Below are 23582 nucleotides of genomic sequence, written 5' to 3'. Positions count from 1 at the left end.
TTCATATTTTGCATCCCGATGCCTTTTTCAGAGACTTATTGAAGAATTGGTGGTATTCACTTCATCGGGTCAAATTAATTAAGTAGTGGATTCTAAATTTTTTTTTAAATGCTGCTTCTGTTGAGATTTCCATACTTGATGTGCTAACATATAGGTTTTCTGAGAATGTTTATCAGTTTAGAATGTGTATATATGTGCACGGAAGTATTCTATTTTAAATCTGGCTTTTAATATCCACAAGATTTAAATACTAGAATCTAAATAATTAGTCAGTGTAATATGTGATGAAAGCATTAGCTTTATAACAGTGACCACGCACATACATTTTGATGCTTTCTGTTTGAAAATTATTGAGTAAAAGTAGTAATTTTTAATAGGTAGCCTTTTGAACTTCCTTTTGCCCTAAAAGCTTTTGAAGAAACTTGTTAATTGCTGGTAGAAAACCTGCATACCACTACAACAAAATCTAATGGTCAAAATGATCAGCTATCTGTAATTTACTTAGATTATTCCAGAAAGCATCAAATTTACTCTTATTTCAGTCAGGATGCTGCTCTCTGTTATGGTGGTCACATGCTCAATTCAGACAGGGTGTACAATGCATATCCTTGCAAGTGAAGTTGTGAGGCCGATACATTTCTACAGATGTGAATGATGGCAATTGTTTCTTACATCTGTGCAAATGTATTTACGGTTGAAAGCGCCTTGTGCCAACAACTCTGAATTTTACAAATAGAATACCCCTTGTATTTTAATGCCAGCAAGTGTGCGCTGTCAATTTGTTCCTCTCATTTTTCAAGAAAGTGTGACTTATGGGTGCTAACTATTGATGCCTAATAAATGATTTCACTTTGGTCTGAAGTTCAACTTCAGAATCATTTCATTTATGTTACATTTGCTGTGTAAATTTGAAGCATATTTCCTGTGTTTCAACTTCAGAATCAGGACAATGATACTCTAAAAGAACTTTTGAAGGCCAATGTGGAGAAACCAATTAAAATGGTTGTCTACAGCAGCAAGACACTCAAACTAAGAGAAACTACAGTAACTCCCAGCAACATGTGGGGAGGTCAAGGCTTGCTTGGAGTCAGCATTCGCTTCTGCAGCTTTGAGGGAGCTAATGAAAATGTGTGGCATGTGTTGGTAAGTAAATTCTGCTGTAGAAGTTGAGAGAGGCAGGCTATGAGGAATAGCTTGAATTTTGTTTAGAAAATGAAGTACTATCAAAATTACATACATTTAAATTTAATTTTAAAGCAATTTAAAACACTAATCCTACTTAAAAATGGAAGTAAATTTGTGTAATTCCCTGAATAGTATCAGTAATTATATTTGGGAATGATTTTAAAGACTTTAGTTTCTAGTCAGTGGATAAAGAGAGCAACAGTTTTTTTAAACATTTTTAATTAAGTTGTACGTTTATATTGTGACTTTTAGTGCTTTAAACTTATTAAAATATTTTACATCTCAAGTTAAATGTGATTTTAAAAGAAATCTTCATGACATATGGGTGTCAATGGGAAGACTGGCCTTTTTGCCCATCCCTAATGAACTTTGAAGGTGGTGATGATATATTTTCTTGAATGGTGTTCAACTCTCTGTGTAGTTAATAAGGGAATTCTAGGACTTTTAACCCAGCAGTGACAAAGAAATAGCAATTATATTTCCAACTCGGCTGATATCTTACTTGGATGGAATCTTAATAGAATAATAGAATCCCTACAGTGCAGAGTGTGGCCATTTGGCCCATTGAGTCTGCACAGACCCTCTGAAGAGCATCCCACCCAGACCCACTGCCCCATCCCCATAACTGTGCATTTGCTATGTTTAATCCACAGTCTGCCCATCTTTGGACACTATGGGGAAATTAACATGGCCAGTCCACCTAACCTGCTATCTTTGGACTGTGGGAGGAAACCAGAGCACCTGGTGGAAACCCACACAGACAGTCACCCAAAGCCGGAATTGAATCCGGGTCCTGGTGTTGTGAGGCAGCATTGCTAACCACTTGTGCTCCTGCCATCGCTCTTCTAAGCAGTGGAGGTCATGAGTTTAGGAGATGCACTTTTAAAGGTCTTGGTGAACGACTGCCTTGTGGAGGCATATTATGCACCATACTACTGTAGTCTGAGTGATGGATGGGGATGAATGTTTACATGGGTTTCAGCAAAGTTGGTTATTTTTGTCTTGGACAGTTTCTTAAATATTCTTGAAGCTGAACTCATCCGGACAAGTGGAGAGTATTCTATCACACTTTTGAGTTCACTTTGCATTACAATTGATGGTGGACAGGCTTTGGGGATTTAGAACATAATACCATAAGAAATAGGAACGGAAGTAGGCTGATTGGCCCCCTTGAGTCTGCTATGTCATTCAACAGGATCATGGCTAATTTAACATTCCTCATATCCACTTGCTTGTTTTTCTGCCATAACCCTTGATTCCCCTTCTGATCAAGAATCTATTTATCTCAGCCTTAAATATACACAAGGACTCTGCCCCCACAGCATTCTGTGGCATGGAACTGCAAAGACTGTCAATCCACTAAGAGAAAACATTCCTCTTCATCTCAGTCTTAAATTGGTGCCCCATTATTTTGAGACTGCGCCCAGTTGTCCTAGAGTTTCCCATGAGGGGGAGCATCCTCTCAGCATTTATCTTGTCGAGCCCCTTAAGAAGCCGATATGTCTCAAATGAAATCACTTCATTCATCTCGAGTTAGAGTCCCAACCTGTTTAGCCTTTGTTCGTACAACAATCTGTCCATACTAGGAATCATCTCAGCAAACTCTCTGTAAACTGCCTCCAATGAAATGATATCTTTCTGTAGATAAAGGGACCAGCATTGCTCACGGTGCTGCAATTGTGGTCACACCAGCACTTTATATAGTTGCAGTAAAACTTCCCTACTCTAACCCCGAGAAGTAAGAGCCAACGTTCCATTAGCTTTCCTGATTACCTGCTGCACTTGTGTGCTAGGTACAGAATTCTAGAATGATAGAATCCCTACAGTGTAGAAGCAGGCCATTCAGCCAGTCGAATCCATGCCGATCCTCCAAAGAGGATCTTGCCTAGCTCCAGCCCAGATCCATCCCCGTACTCTGTCCCTCCATTTCCCATGGTTAATCCATCTAAACTGCTCATCCCTGGATACCGAGGGAACAGGAGCACTCAGAGGAAACCCATATAGACATGGGGAGAATGTGCAAACTCCACACAGACAGTCGCCTGATGATGGAATTGAACCTGGGTCCCTGGCGTATGAGACAACCTTGCTAACCACTGAGCTACTGTGCCACCCCTCTGCATCTTATGTACAGGAACCCTCAAGTATCTTTGTATTACATCTTTCTGTGGTTTTCTTTGATTTGGGAGGTTTATTTCATGAGATGTGGGCTGAGCTAGCATCGTTGTTCCTCACTTATTCCTTTGAGGAGGTGGTATTGAGCTGCCACCTTGAACAATGGAAGTCCATCTGACATAGGTACACCTGCAGTGCTGAAAGGCTTTTGACCCAGTTAAGTCATTTGCCAGAGAACACTCAATCTCTGATGTCTGTTTATGGGCCAGAACCTTAAATCTCTGATCAATTGTGACAGCCAGAATATTGATGGTGAAGCATTTGGCAGTGGTACTGCTGAATAAACCTAGTGGTCGTAGAGCATATTGATACCAACAGCATAATTACAAAAAAAAGGGATGTGGCCCTACAGGCTGGATTAGGGAGTTCAGAAAGAAACTAACACACAGCACCTCAAAGCTCAATCTCTGAATTACTCCCTGTGCCGCACATTATTAATGCTATAAATAGGAGTGTAGAAAATATGAATAGGGACTGAGGAGATAATATAAGAGAGAGTTCTTTTGGTTCCTAGGTCAGAGACGATTCTGTGGGAGATGGGAATAGATGACAGACCAGAATGGTTGCTGTAAACAGAGTGGAAATGAAGGTCCTTGTAGGGTAGTTTACTTGTGCTATTAGGAATGGTGATCAGAGCCAAAAATTAACATTCGAGGGGATAAACAAGCACAAAGAATTTGAAGACATAGTAATGCTAGAGCAACAATAGTAAGTAATGGCTGAGGTCAAGGGATTGCAATAAGGCCTAAATTGAATTTACAATGCACGAAGTGTGAGCTGCATATACCAATAACCATGTTTGAATATGGTATGGCAATAATTGAAACCTGGTTCAAAAGAGAGTGGGCATAGGTTTAGGAATGGATTCTGAACATTCCTGGTTAGAAAGGATTTGCGGAACATAAGGAGGATGTGTGGGGGTATTGATTGAGGATAATATTCCTGTGCTGGAGAAAGAGGATGTTCTAGAGGTGTCAAGGACAGAAGCTATTTGATTAGAGCTAAGAAACATTTGAGGTGCCTTTACATATAGGACAAAGAGCAGAGAAAATTTACAGCCCAGGAACAGCTTCTATGGTCCTCCAAGTCTGAGCCAATCCAAATCTACTGTCTAAACCTGCCACCCAATTCCCAAGCATTTGTATCCCTCTGCTCCCCACCTAGTCATGCATCTGTCCAGATGCATCTTAAATGAATCTACCGTGCCTGCCTCTACTACCACTGCTGGCAATGCGTTCCATGCACCTCCCACCCTCTGTGTAAAGTACTTGCCGTGTGTATCCCCCTTAAGCTTTTCACCTCTCACTTTGAAAGCGTGACCTCTCTTTATTGAATCCTTCACCTTGGGAAATAGCTTATCTCTATCTACCTTGTCTATACCCTTCATGATTTTGTACACCTCAACCAAGTACCCCCTCAATCTCCTTTTTTCTAATGAAAACAAATCTAACCTCCTCAACCTCTCTTCATTGCCTGGTATTGAAGGTGTTGGCTATGTCCTCGTAAACCTTCTCTGCACCCTGTCCAAAGCGACCACATCCTTTTGGTAATTTGACGACCAGAACTGTACACAGTATTCTAAATGGAGCCGAACCAATGTCGTGTACAATTTTAACATGACCTGCCAGCTCTTATACTCAATGCCCTGTCCGATGAAGGCAAACATACCATATGCCGCCTTGACCACTCTATCCACCTGTGCAGCAACCCTCAGGGTACAATGGACCTGAACTCCCAGGTCTTTCTGCTCATCAATTTTTGCCAAGGCTCTTCTGCATACTATATAATTCGCTCCAGAATTAGACTTCATCTGCTACTTCCCCACCCAACTCTCCAGTCTGTCTATATTCTTAAACACTTCCCTTTGCTTTCTGCTACTCCACCAATCTTAGTGTCATCTACACACTTGCTGATCTTATCAACAATGCCCTCTTCCAGATCATTTTTGTATGTCACAAACAACAGTGGCCCCAGAACTGTATAGTGGCTCCAGCACTGAGCAGGGAGGGAGAGCAGGGAGTGTCTTGGCTTCTTTGGATGGCTGATTTACAATTCAGAGTGATGTCAACAGTTTGGATTCAATTCCAGGACTGGTTGAGGTTACTTTTGAAGGGTTTTCTTTCTCACCTTCTCCTCTTCCTTGAGGCGTAGTGACCCTCCGGTTAAACCATCAGCAGTTGTCTCTCAAATGAGAGGGATGTATACCTACACTACGGTGACTTCACCTTACATCTGGACCTCCTCTAAAGGCCACTGACTAGATGGGAAAGAAGTAAAAAGTAGTAGAGCAAATTTGCAAGAAAATTTGCATAACTGTGGGTGCTGGTGGGCATTCATGGATCTGGTTCTGGGGAATGAGAAGAAACAAGTGGATCACGTGTCAGTAGGACAATACTTGGGGACAGTGATCCTAAGACTTAGGCCACCTATGGAAAAAGGCAAGGGCCAAGTCCAGTAAAAGTATCTGATCGGGAAGGACCAATTTCCTTGAAGTGAGACGCCAGACCTGAAGAAATTAGAATCAAAGATTAGCAGGGAAAACTAATTGATTAATGGGCTACCTTTTATAGAGTTGATATTTTGGGTGAAGTCGAGATATATTCTTATAAGAGGGTAGAGTAGGACAGACAAAACCAGACCTTCTTGAATGACGGGAGGTACATGAAGTGTATGATCTGAGTCTGTTTGACAATGCAAATGAGAACCAGGCTGATTATGTAATGTTAGGATGGGAAATCAATCCACAAAATACAGAGCATGAGGAGACGATGGCAGCCAGCATTAAAAGATATATAAAAGTCTTCTACAATGCATAAATATTCACTGTATTTTTTTAAGGAGCAGTGGAGCTGATTAGGCTGTAAGGGGATGAAAGTACAGAGACTGGGGTTAATGGCTAAAGTATTCAAAAAGTAGATTATACCTGCTGTCAAAGTCATAGTGAAAGAGAAACTAGTTCTCTCACTGGACCCCCTAAGAATTGATTATACACACATATTGGAAAGGCTGGCAGTACTTAATGGTGATAAGTTAACCAGGTAAGATTAGATGCATCCAAAGATACCGAGGGAAGTAAGAGCAGAAAATATGGAGGTGCAGGCTAGGGATTGTGGTATTTAGGGTGAGTCGGGCTAGGCAGGAGAAATTGGACCTGGTAGGAGGGTGGTGGTGCTATGGGGCAGGGGCCACATAGGTGGAGTAGCGTGGGAAGGTGGGAGGTCAGGTCCAGTCGTGGGGAAGTAGGTTGCACCTGGTCAGGCAGGGAAGGTGTTGATGGGTGTTCTGGGGATGTGGAGAGGATGTTTGGTTGTATCATGGAGAGGCAGGCCTGATTGAATCCAGAGGGTGATTTGCTGTGTCCAGTGACAGCCCTGAATTGTTCTGTGGACGGGTGGTTACATTGGGCCATGTTAGGTCTGGCGCAGGATGAGTTGGATGTTTTGGTGATTGAATCAACATACTCATACTAATGTTATAACTGGTGGCGGAGTGGGGCTAGATTACCAGCATACACCTACTGTTTCAATCATAACAAAAACCTTAATTGCGATGTTATGTTTCTGCAAATTCCTTGTTTAGGTGGACTGACTGTTGATGTATTTTGGTGAGATGTCCTCTAGAGCTTAATGAGTTTTGAAGTGACTGTTTTTAGGTTCAATATTGGAAGAATAATATAAATTGAAATGATCACACAACAATAAAGCAATGTTATCATATACTTGTTTTTTTTTAAAATCAGGAAGTGGAACCAAATTCTCCGGCTGCTTTAGCTGGTCTTCGTCCTCACACAGATTATATAATTGGAGCAGACACTGTCATGAATGAGGTAAATACAAGAGATAATATGGTTTTGAATTAAGTATACAAAGCCTGTAGAATTAAGAAAATGTTTACCTTCTAAGTAATTTCTAATCATCAAAATTTGAGCATTCTGATTATTGTATGATTTTCTGCTAGCATACAATATCATAGTCATCTGGAAAAACTGCACTTGTACAGTATTATACATTGGAACTGAAATTATCCTCATTTTCAGTCGAGAGAATTTTATAAGATATAAATTTGAGTTAATAAACACAAGCTTCTTTTTTTTAAACTTGACAGATGAAGTGTCCACATAAAATACGAGTAGGAGTTTTAAAGTTTTTTCATCTTTTCTATCATAAATTCTGATAGTTACCTTTGAACTCTTGATTGTGAAGCTGTAATTCTTATTTTGTTGAGCATTCCAGATTCTTTGGCACTTAAAAACTATGAAATATTGAATTCAAAAATGAAGGTTTCATGATGTTACTGTGAAAATCCATTGTGTCTGATGCAGTGATGATTTTTCTGACTTGTTGTCAAAACTTTGCTTTGAAGGTATGGAGTTAGGATAAATACAGAAACATAGAAAGCAGGAGCAGAAATAGGCCTTTTGAGCCTGCTCTCCCATTCAGTGCAATCATGAGCGAGCATCCAACACATTACCCTGCTGCTTCTTTCTCTTTTTTGATTCTTTTAGCCCTAAGAGCTTCCCCCTTGACAACATTCAATGTTTTGGCTTCATCCACTTTTGTGGCAGAGAATTTCACAAACTGACCTTTACCAGTGTGAAGAAATTTCTCACCTTCGTCCAAAATAGTATCCTTAGACTGTGACCCCTGATTCTGGGCTCCCCAGTCATTGGGGCATCCTTCCTGTGTTTATTCTGTCAATTCCTTAAAATTTTATAGGTTTCTAAGAGAGCCATCCACGTTTTCTATCAATCATAATTTGGTTTAATAGAATAGTCATTTGGTTGATCATATGCCAATGAAGTTTTGAGGTCCCTGTCTATATTGGGCAAAGAATCCCACTTTCGCTGACATTCCTATATTAATGTTCTAACTGAATTATAAGTATGCTGCGATAAATGTTGTGAACAAAAATCTTGAGAATTTGTGCAGGAAATGCTGGATTACATTAATTTAAGATCTTTGACATAGTTTGGTTATGTTTTTGTAAATTATTGAATGATTTCAAGAAGTAGCATTACTGATACACAATTTTGTTTCCCTTAGTCTGAAGATCTCTTCTCTCTGATAGAGACCCATGAAGGAAAACCTTTGAAATTGTATGTCTACAATACAGACACAGATAACTGTCGGGAAGTAGTTATCACACCAAATACAACGTGGGGTGGAGAAGGCAGGTAAGATGTAAATGAATTTTGATGAGGGATAACAATGCAAATGTGAAATAAAGCCAGCTAGTGCTGGACTTAAGTATCCTATCAATAGCACTTGGTCTATAGTGGTTACACCAACAGCATATGCATTGCAGCAATACTAAGAGGCACCATCACCTTGTTAGCATTTAGGGATGGGCAATTAATGCTGATTTTGCTAGAAATCATGCAAACAGTTAAAAAGCAAGTAAGCTTGGTATTTTAGTATATCATTCATTTTGGATCGGTGATGAATCTCCAAGCTGTCTGTTCTCTTGTCAAATATTGACAGCTAAATAGTTCCAGCTTTTGTTTCATTTCTCCTTTAAACTGTATCTCCTAGAATTTAGAAAATAATACGTACAAATTATTTTAAGCCTAGGGTGTGGCATTGGATATGGCTACTTGCATCGAATTCCAACTCGTCCATTTGCAGAGGGTAAAAAAATAAGTCTTCCAGGACAGAAACCAGGCACACCAGCCAGTCCATTAAAGGATGGTTTCACAGAGGTAATATTTCAATAATTTAATCTTGAAGATATATTGATAGGAATGTTTAATTTATATACAGATAAAAAGTTTTTATTTGCTTTTATGTGGAGTAAATTTCAGAAGCATTCGACTGTTTGAACAGGTGTACATCTTCGAAGGAAGCAAAACTTTCAAATACTGGTTTTCGTTTTTAATTGTGAGAATTAATGTGACTTGCATATTTATGAACTGATAAAAGGTGAGCTTACCTTAATAGCCTACAGAATACAAGTTGATAGGAGATTTCCTTGACCACAGTCATACCTACATTTCTGGTGTTAGAATAATCATGCTTTATAATCTCTCTTCCTTAAAATCAATCTGTGTACATTTTTAAACATGAGAACATGTGCAACTTTGCTAAAAATGTTTCTTGTGGTTATGATCAGTATAATTTTTTTCTTAAAATGCTTTTGATAATTCAGATACTTTATACGAGTAAAAATTTGAAAATGTTCACTGTGCTATTATCAATTTTCAAGTGTCTTCTAGCATAACTATGCTAAAGATGACTGAAGTTGCAGAAATGTTAGTGCTAATTTTCCAGTCAGTGACAAAGCAACAGTGCTCATCATGACCTTGAAGACAGGTTACCCTTAAAAAAAATTACTAATCTCTAGATGGGTGATGTAAATTCTCCTGATGTCAATTTGATTCTAAGACCAAAGCAAGGGGATATAGAGATGTCAAGCAACAGTGTTGCGCAAAAGCTGGCTGGGCAGCCAATCAAAATTTAAGTATTCTTGATACAACAAATCAAGCAGTAACCTTGCTCTGAATTTTTAACTTAAAATTTACATAGTCAGTGGATGACATGGACATGAAGTGGCATTAAGGTAGAATTTTCGAAAAGCTATTGCACACAAGGAGGCTATTCTTCCCATTATATCCCTGCTGGCTCTCCACATGAGGAATTAATCTTGAACCACCACTACTTCTGCGTTTTCTCTGTAGAAGCTGAAATATCTTTTTTTAAATGATAATGGAGACATTTATATTCCATAAAAATTCAGTGCCAAATGAAGCTGTTCAGTAATCATGAACTTAGTGTGACATTAAAAATCTGGGTTATGCCATATTTTAAAAGGTATCATGCTGAAGTGCTTTTGCAACAAGTTTAACAGTATAAAAGGCCAAGTTTCATCATTTCAGGGATTTCTATTTGATTGCAGTGTGGGGGGACTCCAGTAAAGCATGTTGTGAGGAACGAAGTACAGAATCACTGAAGCAACTTTTGGATTTTCACCTTTAAATGCCTGTGTCAATGCCAGAAATTGCTACCTGTTTCAGATTGCTGACTGTTTTGCCACTGTTACTACTGCAGAATCTGAGCTCTCATCTATTTTTGTATAAATGTGACAATGCCATATTTCAAATTATTAAACTTTAATGTGTTATTTAACTTGGAGTGAATTTATTCCTTGTGATACTTAGACAAGCACTGGTCTCTTTATAGGTTCAACTATCTGCTGTTGCCTCACCGTCTGCTGCAGCCAGCCTACAGCAGGGATTATCAGGACTTTCATTGGGTACTGCTCCCTCTTCTGCTCCCAGTGTTCTTAATACAGGTATGAGACAATGGCATTTCATAAGCACTCAAATTTATTAAAGAAGGACCTCAATTTGTTTCATTTCAAATCCTTCCTTCCCCAGAGAAGCAGAGGAATTCTTGTATGCCAATCTCCACATAATTCAAGCTGTGCTGTTCTCAAACTTCCGGACTAGTCGTCATGTTGCATTCTCTAATCAGCTAAAATCCACTCAAATGACGCAAAACAATGAATTCAGCTACAGCTATTCATGTTATCATGCTATCCATCCCTTCTTCCAATATGTGACTGCCCAAATAAAATTAAAAGTTTTGGGTGTCAAGTCAACTTGATGTTACAAATTGAAGTCTGCAGGAAATTAATTGGATATTGTGCCTTTCATATGCATTCCTTCAATCTCTCCAACGTTATGCCAAGCAAATATTTGGTAAGATGAAGCTCAAAAAAACCTGAACTGCTATATTTCACAGCACATGAGCTAAGTTACTAAAGAGCTCTGTTTAGATTCACTTTGTTCAATATGTACAGCTTTCCATAGTGTGCACAGCACATTTCTCAACATCAGTATATTCTCTCGCTTGACAAAGTCACTTGTATCTTTTCTCCTCTACAGCCCTTTGCTGCCTGACAGCCTGGAGCATTCTGTTTTGACAGCCTTTGCCCAACTGCCTGATTATATCTTGTTTTTCACAGCTTGACACATCAGATGTTTTGCACTCTGCTGAGCATTCAGGGCTAATAACTACCCAATACAGAGTTGTGAGGTGTTAAACAAATTATTTTATATTTCAATATTGCTGATGATTCGATGTCCAAGATGCAACATCCAGGCAGGCTTCGGAACATCTTAAACCCTGTCAACTTGGGACGTTCGTTTTTCCATGTGTATGATCCACTTTAAGCTGCATTTAAAGTAACGTTTTTGTTAAATATTTTCTGAGAAAGTTATCAAATGATCCTTTCATGTGTCTTTAACTTCCACTTGATCAGCTGAAGTAACAGGTTCTTACAGGAAAGGTGCTGATTCTTTTGGGTTAATAGTGTAAGGCTGCATCAGGCACATTGTCAAGTTGAGTTTTGTCATTTTTATTTTCTGTTGACTGCAGCAGTACAAATAATGAACTAACTTCTCAGTTACAGAACAGACTCAGAATTTTAAAAGGATTTCTTCTCCTCCCTTTCTTCAAGTGATGGTGTAATTTAACTAATCAGATTATGACAGTAGGCAGCGTGAAGGTTATCTTGTTCTCATCTATACATGGGGGAGTCCAGATTCATGAGTCTCAGCCATTTAGTATTGAGCTGAGGAGAAAATTGTACACCCGGAGTGAATTCTCTGGCACAAAGTGGTCAAGTGTAAAATATTGAATATTTTCAAGAAGGAGATTGATTAATTACAGTTCTTAAGGCTAAAAGGATCAAAGGGAATGGGGAGAAAGCAGAAACAGAATCCTGAGTTGGATGATAGTCATGATTGAATGGCAGAGCAGGGTTGAAGGGCTGAAAGGCCTATTCCTTTTACTTTCTATGTTTCTATCTGTTTCACTGAAATTTGTGCCTAGAATGCAAAACCAGGGTTTGATAGTAAACTAAAATATTCTCACTGTACAAAATAATTTGATTTTTCTATTTTTTTCCCTGTATCAGAGCTCTGACAATGTAAAGATTCTATTGAGAGTAAACACTGTAGATCTGCTTAATCATACAGTACATATTTTGAGAAATAACTTTAGCATATTCAACCTAATTTAGCCGCGTTGTGTACTTTTGACTTGCATTATCCCCATATTTTAAAATAGTGTTCTTAAATGGCTTAGTAAGAAGTTAATTTGGAGCTACATTTGAAACTCATTCTTAAATAAAGACAAAATAAATGTAATCGAGTTTTGTTTTTGGCTGTTTACCAGAAGAATATTTTATCTTAAGGTACAAGTTGTATGTAGTGTGTTTACTTGGTTACAAGTAAAACTGCCGAAGATGTTCTCGTCACAGTTTCATCACCAGGTTTGATTTGTATATTGGGAAGCTTTATGGGAAAAAGAGAAAAGTGTGCCTGTGTCATTCCAGATTGTTGTTCACTCTCAATTAATGACACCATCACAACTTCCATCATTAACGTCAGCACTCCTTTTTCACCCACAAGCTCCCTTCAGAATGGAATATTTTACATCGTGGTACACTGTTCTTCTGACCAATATGGGCTAACTTTTAAATTTCCCTGTTTAAATTTAATTCACCATGTATGTGCCCATAACCCGTGTCCTGTTGAAATTTATCACTATCTTTCTCTTGGTTGATAATACATTAGAGTTTTTTTTCTCAAAGCAAATTTTGAAATTGTGCCCTTCACACCAGAGTCTTGATATATGTTAGTGACAAATAGTGGTCCTATTATGAGAAACTAGGAGAAAGTGAGGACTGCAGATGCTGGAGATCAGAGTCGAGAGTTTGGTGCTAGAAAACCACATCTTTTCCCCCCACCTTTATCTACCTATCGCATTCTCTGCTACCTTCTCCCCTAGCCCCACCCCTCCTCTCATTTATCTCTCGGCTTCTCTCCCTTCCCCAGCCCACAAGCCTCATTCTTGATGAAAGGCTTATTCCTGAAATGGCGATTTTCCTGCTTCTCGGATGCTACCCGACCTGCTGTGCTTTTCCAGCAACATACACTTAACTATTATGCGGGACCCCAGTTTACAATTTCCTCCAGTTTGTGAAGCAAGAATTCGCCATAGTGTTTTTTTTTCACTCCAGCAACTTTGGATCCTTGCTGCCATGACCACTTTTATTTTATGGACTTTTATTCAGTGTTAATGTGAAGTCAACCATATGGCCCCTTATCAGTTGCCTGTTGGAAGTATGTATACCATTGGTAGTTATTACCAATGCTCTTTGTTACTTTAAAAAAAAATTCAATCAAATTAGTTAAACATGATTTCTCTTACCATTCCATGTCAATTTTCCTTAATTAGTTCCAGGATTATACTTTCTAAACGTTTTCCCACCATTCCGGTTAAATTGATAGGCCTGTAGTTGCTGGATTTATCCAGGCCTTTGGCACCAGCTTTGTATTTAAGGACAATTATGGCCAATGCCTCTGCAGTTTTCATTTTTTTTGCTTCTGTCAGTATTCTTGGATGTACCTGTCCTGGTTCCAGTGACCATTGAACTTAAAGTATTCCCAGCCTTTTTTAATACCTTCTCTTTATCAGTTTCTGTTGCCCTTTCAGTGCCCCAGTTACCTCCTCTTTACTCAGTACTAAATGTCATCTTCCTTGCTCAGGATTGAAGTAAAGGTCTCAATTAGCACCATAGCCCCGTTTGCTTCCTTTGTGCATAAATTCTAGTTTTGATCCTAATTGGCACCCTGCCTCTTTAACCATCTTTTTACTACCTAGGAAATGCTAGCTGGCTCCCTTTTCTCAGTCTCTTTGCTGTTACTTTGTTTTCTCCACTTCTAGAATATTCAGACATGGTTCTGATTTGTGTAATTGACCTGACATCTGCGTTATACAGCCTTTTTATGTATTTCTTCCTATTGATTATTCTCAATATCCCACACTTACATTATTGCAACTGTTTCTGCCAGTTCTTCATGCATATTGTTTTTCCTTTCTACTATTACTTCCTAGTTTCTATCCCTTTTGCCAAGTCAGTGTAAACCCTCCCCAATATCAAAAGAAAATTGCCTGTCAACAATATTCGTCCCAGTTCTGTTCAGATTCAACCCAAGTGAGCTGTACTGATCAGTCTTCTAGAATTAGTTTCAGTGCACCAAGGAAAAGGTCCTCCTTCCCGCATCATTTTCCTGCTATCATGGTGAGTAATCCAGAGACAAATGTCCTGCTGCTAAATCCTTTCCTAGCTTGCCAAGATCTTCCTGTAATTCCCATCTATTACTCTGTCAACGTGGTCAGTAACAATATGCACCTTGAACACTAACTGTTGACCCTTACCTATCCGCGTGCTCTACAACTGCTTGACAGCTGTGGGAGGCAATATGTTATTCTAGAAGGAATACCTACCTATTATCAGAACTGTAGAGTCATTTTCTGATTTTTCTTCTGCCTCAACAGTCAAACCATTGTACGTAATCTACATGGTGTACCAGTGAAAGCTTACATTGCTACATTCGAACCAAAATTACAGAACTATTATTGTTGAGCAGCTTATTATAAAAAGTGGTTGCACAAGAATACCTATTCACAGTTTAAATTGTCTATTTTAGTTACAGCAGCAGTTATATTTGGGAAAAACTTGCAATTTCGACCTGTGATATTTAATTTATCTGATCCATTTCTGTCAAAGTATTACCGATTTTAAGAAACTGTTGCTTTCTCTATTTGTTCTTTGCAGTAGATATTGGAATACAATTATTATTTGTTCAGATCATTTCAAGGCTTTATTTTTATATGTGTTTTTTTTCATTTAAAGCTGTTCCAACGGTTCCATTGTTGCCTTCATCGATGAATTCATCTCCAGGCATAGTTTCAACAACAAATGTAAATGTTGATGCAACCATGCCAGGTAAGTCTCTGTTTCTTGGATAATAATCATAAGTTGGTGTGAATCTGAAGGAAGTATTTCTACCTAGATGGCCAATTCATTTTTTGGTTAATGAAACAAATTAATGTTCATTATATATTGGCAAAATGTGCCTAGCTGAAAACTGGCACTGACTCTATATAATGATCTAAAAAAAAGATGATTTGATTAAATTGAGTTGCATATTTATAGCTTGGAAATATTTTTATCTTCAACACTACCTCGCCACTGTCTCACCAATAATAAATATAAGCTCACTGTGTTAGGATCTCAGCTGGTGGTCTGCTGGACAAGACGATCCCAGGCTGAAATCTGGCTTGATAGCATTTTCTTTATTTAACAAGAAGGTCTTTCACTGAAGTGCAAGCGCACAATGCTGCAGATTTGGTTTTAGCAATAACGCAGAAGTTTATTATGCAAAGAAATGAAGATAAAATAGAATAAACAAAACTATTTGCATACAACTGTTTTATAGATTGCGAGTTTTGAGAAGATTTGTAGCTCGGGTTGAGGTTCTGGATATAGGTTTGCTCGGTGAGCTGGAAGGTTTTTAAACGTTTCGTCACCATACTAGGTAACATCATTAGTGAGCCTCCAGATGAAGCTCTGGTGGTATGGCCTGCTTTCTATTTATGTGCTTCAGTTTCCTTGGGTTGATGACGTTATTTCCGGTGGTGATGTCATTCCATGTACTTTTTCTCAAGGGGTGGTAAATGGGATCCAAGTCAATGTGTTTGTTGATAGAGTTCCAACCAGCAGTCCAACCGGAACTCTGTTGTAATGGAGTAATTTCAATAACTATCAAACTGTTCTCTATGTATCTAAAGTTGATTGTAATAGAAATACCTAGCCACTGTCTCACCAATAATAATGAATGTTTTTTTTTCCCTGAAAGAATTGACGAGTATAACACTGATGATATTGATGTACTTGATTTTGTACTTTGCAATATTTGCAGGTCTAATGCCGTTGCCAAGTGGACTTCCTAATTTACCCAACCTACCTAACTTGAATATCCCCCTACAAAACCTTGCTCCAGTAACCTTACCAGGAATAGGTGTGATCTCTCCACCAACTGGTATGTTTATATATAAAGGACTGTCCAATCTGAACAATCATACAAAATGGAACTGTTTTCATTCTAAGTGGAAAATGTTTAGTGTAAACTCATAATTTCTTTGATTCTTTTCCTCTTTTTTTAAAATCCCTATTTGTCATTCATCATCCTTCAGCTGTGAAGACTATTAAGTCTACTCATTGTAATCTTGTACAAATGACAGTATTAATAGCATAATCTGCTTTCTTGCATTCCCCTTCAATTAATGTCAAAAGTCTGAAATCCTAAATAGGAAAGCAAGAGAAACCCAAAAGAGATGGTCGCTCACTAGAATGTGTTTTAGTTGGGGGGGGGGATCTTCGACATTCATTATCAAGAATGACTCAGTAGCACCATCACAGACCAAACTGAGTCCTGAAGGATGTATCTGCTAGATTGGGCCTATGGCAGATGATGTGAGAAATAAGAAATGGGAAATCCAATTTGAATTCACACTCTTACCTGCTTGTCATAAAATCATCTGTCCAAGACACTGTTGGTAAGAGTGACACCCCACAGTCCTTGTCTTCAGGCTGAGGTTACTGTGTGCATGAACTACCACCATGCTAAATGGTAATTTTGGAACAGAACTGGCGGCTCAGTAGTGACATCCATGAGATCCTTTGGACTATCAGACTTACTTTTAACCTATAACCTTTTGACCGTGCATACGCCTCAATTGACAATTGCTTTTAGCCAGGGAATCAGTAGAAGCCACTAGGAGTGCCAGACATTTGTAGGAATGAAGTACCCTTTTGATGAAGCTGCACTCTGCCTGCTAAACAATGCTGAGTGGATGATCATCCAACTGCCTCCTGAGATCAACAGCATCACAGATGCCAGTCTTAAGTCAACTCAATTCACACTGTAATACCAAGAAAGCTGAATGCAACAAAGTCAATGTCCCCTGATAATCACATAATCAATACAGTGCAGACAACATCCTGGCTGCCATACTGGAGATATTTACTACAACACTGACATCTAATCATCAATGTGGAAAATTGCCAGATCTGCCTTGCACCTCAAAGCAGGGCAAATTCAAACTGACCTATTACCACCACATGAGTTTTCTCTATCATCAGTAAAGTGATGGTAGGTGTCAAATATAACTGTACTAGCTCAGCAATAACCTTCTTATTGTTCAGTTTGAGTTGCAGCAGAACAAGACATGCCGATTAGACTAGGGGTGAGTGAGGGAACAAAGAAATGTAGGCTTCCAGACTGAAAGGATGTTAGATTACTTAGTGTGGAAACAGGCCCTTCGGTCCAACAAGTCCACACCGACCTGCCGAAGCGCAATCCATCCATACCCCTACATTTAACCCTTGCCTAATAAGGTAGGACCCCTTATTACCTAACACTACGGGCAATTTAGCATGGCCAATTCACCTGACCTGCACATCTTTGGACTATGGGAGGAAACCCACGCAGACACGGGGAGAACGTGCAAACTCCACACAGTCAGGCGCCTGAGGCGGGAACTGAACCCGGGTCTCTGGCGCTGTAAGGCAGCAGTGCTAACCACCGTGCCACCCACTAATATGGCAGCATTACAGGGCAACAAGCAGGGAGATTGTCCTCATTTTCCACTGTTTAAAAACAAAGAGGGAACAAAAAGGTAAAATGACAAAATTACTGGTCTTTGTTTTGAATGCACATAGTGTTTGGAACAAAGTAAATGAATTAATGACACAAATAGAGGTTAAAAGTCATGATCTTATAGCCATTATGGATCTCGTTACAAGGAGATCAAAGCTGGCAACTAAATATTTAGGGATAGTGACTTTTCAAAAGGACAAGTAGGAACGGAGGGACAGTGGATGTAGCTTTATCAGTACAAGATGGAATTAATACATTACCTGATCCAAGATCAATCCTTGCTAATGTATAGTCCATATGGGTAGAGATGAGAAATAGCAAGAGGAAGGCATCAATGGTAGAAGTAGTCTATAGATCCTCGAACAGTAGCTGTTCTGTAGGATAGAGAAGAAATCAGAAGATAATGCGAGCATGTAAAAATGGCAGTGCATTAATTATGGGTTATTTCAGTCATCTTGCAGAGGCAACCATACGGAGGAATTCCGAATATATTTGGAATAACTTGCTAAAATGGATTCAACCGGTGGTAGATGTTTTTGAATCTGCTCATAAATACAAAGGCAGGCTTAATAAATGATCTCCAAATAAAAGATCCCCTTGGGAACAGTGATCATAACATAGTAGAATTTACCATTCAGTTTGATAGTGGAAAATTTGGGTTGGAAACAACTGTGCTAAACTTAAATAAAGATAATTACATGGGAATGAGGGCACAGTCAATTTAAAAAAAAACCTTCAGCCATTGTTTAACAAGTTCATGACCTCCAAGTGTCCCAGAAAGGAAGGAGGATTGTAAGAAGGGGATAAATCAAGGAAGTTGAGGACAGTATCAAATATAAAGTGACTAAAATTAATTGTAAATCAGAAGACTGAGGAAGTTTTAAAGCACCAAAAGATGCAAAAGAAAAAAATAAACTGAGAGCGAACTAGTAAGTAACGTAAAAATGGACAGTGAATTTATTTTAAATACATGGAACAGCGGCAACAGAGCATAGAGCCCTCAGAGAACGAGGCTGGGGAAATAGGAATGGGGTGTCAGGTGATGGTAGAAGAGTTCAACAAATAATTTACATCAGTCGTCATTGATGTTACTAATAACATTCCAAAAATACTGATTAATCAAGGAGGAAATACATGTCATAACTAGCATTAGGGAATAAGTACTAGGGGAAATAATGGGGTTGAAGGCTGATCAGTCTGCTGATGGGTTGCATCCAAGGATTTTAAATTCAGAGTATGTGGATACACTGGTACTCTTCCAAGAACCCTTAGGTTTTGGAAAATTTCCAGATTGGAAAACTGCCAACCTAAGACACTTATTCAAAAGGGGAGACAATAAACAAAAACAATAGTCCAGTTAGTATAACATCTGTCACTAGAAAAATGTTAAAAGTCTATTATAAAGTACATAATAGAGTTGTAGAGATGTACAGCAAGGAAACAGGCCCTTCCATGCCGACCAGATATCCCACCCCCATCTGGTCTCACCTGCCAGCACTCTGCCCATATCCCTTGCTATTCATATACCCATCCAGATACCTTTTAAATGGTGCAATTGTACCAACCTCCACCGCTTCCTCTGGCAGGCCATTCCCCACACGTACCACCCTCTGTGTGAATAGTAGAGCATTTAGAAACACAAAATCAAACAGAGTCAGCATGGCTTCATGAAAGGAAAATCATGTCTGACAAATTTATTACGGTTCTTTAAGGAAGTAGCAAGCAGGATGCATAAGTGGAATTCAGTTGATTTAATATTTGGATTTCCAAAAGGCATTTGATGATGTAACATACAAGGTTACTTCATCAGAGTCCAAGTTGTTGGGGATAACATAATGTGTAGAGAATTGCCTAACCAGTAGAGGAGAGGATTGGGATAAAAGGGGTGTTTTCATGATGGCAATCAGTAACTGATAGGGCTACAATTATTTGATTAATACTTAAGTTGGGAAAGGGATTTGGGAAGATGTCATGTGTGAATCTTGAAAAGCTAGTGTCCCTATTCAGTGGTAAGAGGGAGGCAAATGAACTTCTGGTGTTTTTATTCTCCATTCCTTTTGAAATGAACAGGGACCTCTTACTAAACCTAAAGATTGCACTAGTCAGACCACACCTGAAATACTGTGAACAATCCTATTCCCTTTATCTAAGGAAAGATCTACTGGCAATGGAGGCAGTCTAGAGAAGATTTGTTCGGTTGGTCCCAGGTATGAAGGGATTTTCTTATGAGGACAAGTTGATCAGGTCTCTCAAAAACTTTCCATCAATGAGACACAAGTCTGGACTATGATGGAACATTGCTATTTACCTGGCAGAATGGAACTTAAAATACACTCAAGGCTTAATACCTTCCAGGGCAAAGCACCCTTCTTTGTTGGCACCCCACATATTACTTTAGACATGCTTTCCCAGCACCTTGCACAATCTACAAGATGAAAAGCAACAAACTGTCAAGTCTCCTTCCAAAGGTGCAACCTGTACCACTGAGAAGGACAAAGACAATAGATGTATAGGAGCATCACCTGCTGCAAATTCCACTCCAGCTGCACACCACACTAACTTGCAAAAATGTCATCAACTTTATTTCTGCCACTGAATCAAGTTACAGGAACTCACTTTCTAATAAGAGTCCACCCCCACCAGATGGACTGTAGTGGCTCATGAAACCAGCTCACCATCACATCTTCCCCATGAATCTCTGTGGGATGGGTAAAAAATGCTGGCCTTGCAAATGGTGCTCAAATCCCAAGAACAAACTTTAAAAAATACAATTTGTGTTGTTACACTAACATACTCTCGTACTGTCCTGGTACATTATTGGAAATCGTTTTTATTAAAAAGAAGTAGTCTCAAAATGTTTCTCTTTAAAATATCTAAATGGCGGTTTATTTTTGAACATTATAGAATGGTTACTGATCGTAAATTTCAATGCCTTGACACTGTACACAATCCTCTCTAAGCTAGAGTGAGTAAAATATTAAGTAACAATGTTGTTTTTCTCCTAGGTTTTCCACCAACTGCTCAGATGCCGCCACTCACGCTTCCTGGACTGCCCCCCCTTACAATGCCCACCATGTTTCCTTCACAATCGCCCTTGATTACTGAAGCAAAAGCTGGTCTAACTGAAACAATTTCTGCCATTTCTACAGGAATAGGTGGTTTTAATGTTCCTGCCTCTGCTGAACAAACCCCTGCCCTCATTTTGGATACTGGAACTGTTTCCATGACAACTGCTGACATCAAGGCAACTGCATCACCTAATGCAAATAAAGATGAACCATCTTCCATTTCCACAGACACACAAGCTTCTTCTGAGTCTTAAAACAAGAGTTGATTAATGTATTTATTCAGCTGCAGAAAGCTTGTTCTGAAATTAAAACGTTGTAAAGGATAGGCTGGCATGATCACATCTCAAGGAGCTTTAAAACATTGTACATAATTGTAAGGATGAGGTAAATATATAACCTTTAATACAATTGGGATAGTTTACCACATTAAGTCATGGGATTACTTTTGATGTAAATGGAAAATAAATTATTTTATCAGATTCGGATTCAATTACCTCTCTTCCGCTCCCCTCGCCAGATGAGGTTTGTTTCTGCTACAGCATGTTTGCTGTTCAGTTATGTATTTGTTGCATATAGGTGGCATCTTGTTTGTAATTTCTTCTAGCCTGTACAATTTGCAGATCATCAGGTCAGTATTTGCTGTATCATTAAAACATCCCACTGTTTTTAAATGATGATTTAAGGGGAATACTGTAGGTGAACATTTATGTGCAGCTAAATTCCAGTAGGTGTCACTGTGAATATAACAGAATATATTTGAAAGAGGCGATCTAGCAATAAATTCTACTAGGAAAGCTTGTCCTGAATTCACTTAATTTCAAATTCTGGCATTTTTCAGAATATAAGGAAAATTCTATTTTTTAAAAAAGCCACCTTGTGAGCTTGTGTGCCAAAATCTAATGTTGCTTCTGTGTACTTAACCTGGAAATCCTATGACTTCATGAGGATTAAGTGAGTCATATGGTATGAGACAAAGTAGAAATGCTTGAATGTAAAGTACTAACAGATTCAGCATTTGAATAAATGTAATCATGTGAAATGTTTTGAACATAAATGTGATGCCATTTTAAAATGCTAGCTACTATTGAGTGGCTCTCAATGTCTTTGAAGAAATAATAGACATATAATACTTGAAGAATGAGCAAAAACATATTGTTGAGGGGCTTTTCATGCAAGGCAGTGGTCAAAAAGCTCATTTGAAAATGCAATGGAAGCAGGATATTGTTAGTACTGGGAGACACAACAGGAATCGTCGCAGTCACGAATCTTGAACAATTTTCAAGTTTTTCTAATTTTATCTCAAACTGCTTGTTCTGACTAAGCTATAACAAAGCAGAAGCTGTCAGTATGATAAAGATTTGAGGAGAATTTAGGACTGGTAGATTTACCATTGGAGGAATAGTTTAGAATTGAGTTGAACAGATAATTAGCTTGTGGATTGTAAATTTTAGTATATGCTGGCTGCCCTGATTTGTTTAACATGCGGCTGACTACAAACCAAAGCCAGGAGCCAATTATTAGTAGTATCTAGCCTGAAGGAAGCAGAGCATTTTTAGATATGGATGCAATAAAGCTCTGTTAATTTCCTTATTTGATATAGGTTGATGTAGAAGCTTTAGACACTGGATAAGAAAGGATTAAAAACTGAAGGGTATTTTAAGCAAATTAGTCGAATAAAAGATCTTTATTGTGTCAACAGTAAGATAGAAAGGGATAGAAAATAAAAATCTAATTATCAGTTTAAGATCAAAATTGCATTTATTTTGTTCGTGTCCCATTTCAAATAAGTTTTTTTTTCTTGTGCTAGTGATGTGAATACCTTTGCTCTTCAAATTATACTCTGCTATGAACAAAATGTTATTAACATTAAAAATAAAGCAAAGAACCGCGGATGCTGGAGATCTGGAACAAAATGGAAATTGCTGGAAAAACTCAGGTCTAGCAACATCTGTGGAGAGAAAGCAATGTTGATGTTTTGGTCTGGTTACCCTTCCTTAGAATTCTAGTCACTGGACTGAAAAATTATCTCTGCTTTGCCTCCACAGATACCGCCAGATCTGCTGAGTTTCTGCAGCAATTTCTGATTTTATTACATTACAATAACGTATTAGAAAATGAAATATAGGATAAGGCTATGCTTTATCTCCTTATGCCCGCACCTTAAATAAATTTTGAATTCAAAGTGACGTTGAGCTCTTCTTGTCACCCTTGCCTTCATACCTACTTGTTTGGTCTGGAATCCTCTTCTTTTCCCTTCACTGAGACATGGCTATCCTCATTTCTCTGTTCCCTTCAATTGCTGTAATCTCTCTACATTTGAAATTGCTGCCGTTTGTACTCTCAGTTTCAACCCAACATTATTCTCTTCCTCCCAAGACGATGGTGTTTTCACCGATGCCATAACCTGCCTTATCCATAGTTGGAAAACCAAATCAAATTTGCTTCCAATTTCCAGACTACTTAGTTTCATCCAGTCCATCTGACTCTTGTCCTCAGCTTCCACTCCATCAGGCTTCATATTTAATAAATCATTTCCACCAATTCCACCAACAAACAAATGCCCTCCCATGAGGATTCCCAAGGGATCATTCTCACAATGATACCCCGAACACAACTAAAAGCCTATCCCCTTCCGATCATAG

At 38.6% G+C, this 23582-nt stretch overlaps 1 protein-coding gene across 2 annotated transcripts in view; it reads left to right on the top strand.

Moving 5' to 3' along the window:
* gorasp2 (golgi reassembly stacking protein 2) overlaps positions 1-23126 on the top strand; it is a 40459-nt gene extending 17333 nt beyond the window's left edge. For both annotated transcript variants that reach the window (XM_060827267.1, XM_060827268.1), the window contains 8 exons: positions 940-1143; positions 7100-7186; positions 8403-8533; positions 8926-9058; positions 10536-10647; positions 15064-15156; positions 16133-16252; positions 20878-23126. In XM_060827267.1, coding sequence (XP_060683250.1) covers positions 940-1143; positions 7100-7186; positions 8403-8533; positions 8926-9058; positions 10536-10647; positions 15064-15156; positions 16133-16252; positions 20878-21194 — 1197 coding nt within the window. In that variant the 3' untranslated portion in view covers positions 21195-23126. The remainder of the gene's footprint in view (positions 1-939; positions 1144-7099; positions 7187-8402; positions 8534-8925; positions 9059-10535; positions 10648-15063; positions 15157-16132; positions 16253-20877) is intronic.
* Positions 23127-23582: the final 456 nt, after the last annotated feature.

This window comes from Hemiscyllium ocellatum, chromosome 7, assembly GCF_020745735.1.
Source record: "Hemiscyllium ocellatum isolate sHemOce1 chromosome 7, sHemOce1.pat.X.cur, whole genome shotgun sequence".
In the NCBI taxonomy this organism is placed as follows: domain Eukaryota; kingdom Metazoa; phylum Chordata; class Chondrichthyes; order Orectolobiformes; family Hemiscylliidae; genus Hemiscyllium; species Hemiscyllium ocellatum.
This window is presented reverse-complemented; position numbering and strand designations above follow the sequence as displayed.